Here is a 2,050-nt window from a genome sequence, read left to right on the forward strand (position 1 = left end):
AGATGATGTTATGGGGGTTCGGGTGACGATAATATCGGGGTTCAGATGGCGGTGGTACCGAGGTACAGGCGCTGATATTATCGGGGTACAAGTGGTGATTTTTTCCACCTTCCGATGGTGACACTGTCCTGGTTCAGCCACGACCCGGGGCAGCCGCAGCCCGCAAGCAGCGCTGGGATTCGGGGAGCTTAAAAGGGAACAGGGGGTGCACATGGCCCCCATATTTCAGGGCCGTGGAGGAGGGGGGCTCTTCCCACGGCCCACGCCCCGCCCGTGGCATTGAACCTTCCCCCGGCCCTGTTCGACCGCGTAGAAACCGCGGCGTTAGCGCGGCTCTCACCCGCGTCGGGATTGTGCCAATACCTGGATTTCCTCACCAAAAAACCCCACAAAAAAACCCCCTAAAAACCCACAAAAAAACCCCCAACTTAAAAATTCAGGGAAGAAAAAAAAAATCTATAAATATCAATAGGGAGAATACAGAAATTAATGATAGAACTGGAATATCTTTAATTATCGTCGCTGCCGCGAGGCTGGAGGGAAGAAACGGGGAGAGCAGAGAGAGAGGAAGGGAGGGTGCTGTGCGCGGGGAGGTGGGTGCAGGGTGGGTGCAGGGGCACGGGGACCCCCCCCGGCCCCGCTGAGCCCCGTGTCTCCCCTCGCCCAGACTCCGCCGGGCAGTTGCCCCCCGACGGCTGCTCCTTCCGCCGGGGCCGCAAGAAGAGGGTCCCGTACAGCAAAGGGCAGCTGAAGGAGCTGGAGAAGGAGTACGCCAGCAGCAAGTTCATCACCCGCGACAAGAGGAGGAAGATCTCGGCCGCCACCAACCTCACGGAGCGACAGATCACCATCTGGTTCCAGAACAGGCGGGTGAAGGAGAAAAAAGTCGTGGCCAAAATCAAAAGCGGCACCGGCGGCACCCCCTGAGGACGCGGCCACCGCGAAGCCCCCGAGGGGTCCCCGTCCCTCCCCCGCCACCCCCGGGGGGCTCCAGCCGGGCCGGGGCAGCGCAGGGGGCGGGCATCGCTGCCAGGGGTGAGACCCCCTCCAAAGGAGGGGAGATGCCCCCTCCCTGCAGGCGGAGCCCCCCGGACAGTTTGCTGTCTCCTCCCCGGTCCGAACAGCGCCCGCCGAGCGTAAAAATATCGGCGGAAAACCGGCCCGATTGCGTTAATTAACCCCAACACGCGGCTCCCGGAGTGCGGCGGGAGAGAGGTTGGCCGGGGATGGAGGGAGGGAGGGAGGGGGGAACACGGAGAATTTGGTCTTTAGAAAAGAAAACCCGTCCCTAAAAAAAAAAAAAATAAATAAATAAAAATCTCCTTAATTCAGGCAGAAGTATCCAAACGAGCTTGTAAGGGAGAATAAATAAATAAATCCGGGTGCGTGGCAGCGAAACGCACCTGAATTATCTGCGTAAAGGTGAATGTACAGAAAACACATATCACATATATGTAGGCACGCATTTATAAAGGCACGTACGACTTTTTTCTCTTTTTTCTTTTTTTTTTTTTTTTTTTTTTGCGCGCGGTTATATATAAAATATACATACGCACACGCCGATATTTAGCGTTATTTTACCCATTTTATCATACGCGATATTTGTGTTGGTGAGTTTCTCTATCCCCGGCTCCGTGTCTGCACGTGTGCATTCGATATAGTCCTGGCTGTGTGGATATAAATATAAAATATATACTCGGATGAAGGTGTATATACACGTGTTCCATATACCTGCAAATATCTATGCTCGTGGCTATATTTTGGTACAGGTAAACGCGATGCCTATATTTCGAAACGCGCTTTCGTTTGTGCTTAAAATCCGCGTATTTGTACACAGGTTTTTCCCTCTACTAATCCGGAATTACAGCGATTCCCTTCGTAGCATGCGCTGAGATAATCCCCGTGTAACACTAAATGATCTTGGTTGATATTAAGAAGCGTCCTCGTCCTTTTCGGCGGAATAAATGGGGTGAAATTAAATACACTCGAACGTGCGTTTTTCTCTGCTCTTTTCGGCTTATTCGCGGCTCGGGGAAGCGCCAACTCCACC

The 2,050-nt window shown here is 53.4% G+C and overlaps 1 protein-coding gene across 1 annotated transcript; it reads left to right on the top strand.

Moving 5' to 3' along the window:
• Positions 1-667: 667 nt before the first annotated feature.
• Positions 668-927, top strand: LOC113941834 (homeobox protein Hox-B13-like; the record flags this gene model as incomplete). Its single annotated transcript, XM_027632974.1, has 1 exon — positions 668-927. A coding segment is annotated over one exon (260 nt), but the record flags the coding sequence as incomplete, so codon positions are not given.
• Between the last annotated feature and the right edge of the window lie 1,123 nt (positions 928-2,050).

Source organism: Corapipo altera, unplaced genomic scaffold (genome assembly GCF_003945725.1).
Source record: "Corapipo altera isolate COAL_440 unplaced genomic scaffold, ASM394572v1 50775, whole genome shotgun sequence".
NCBI lineage: Eukaryota > Metazoa > Chordata > Aves > Passeriformes > Pipridae > Corapipo > Corapipo altera.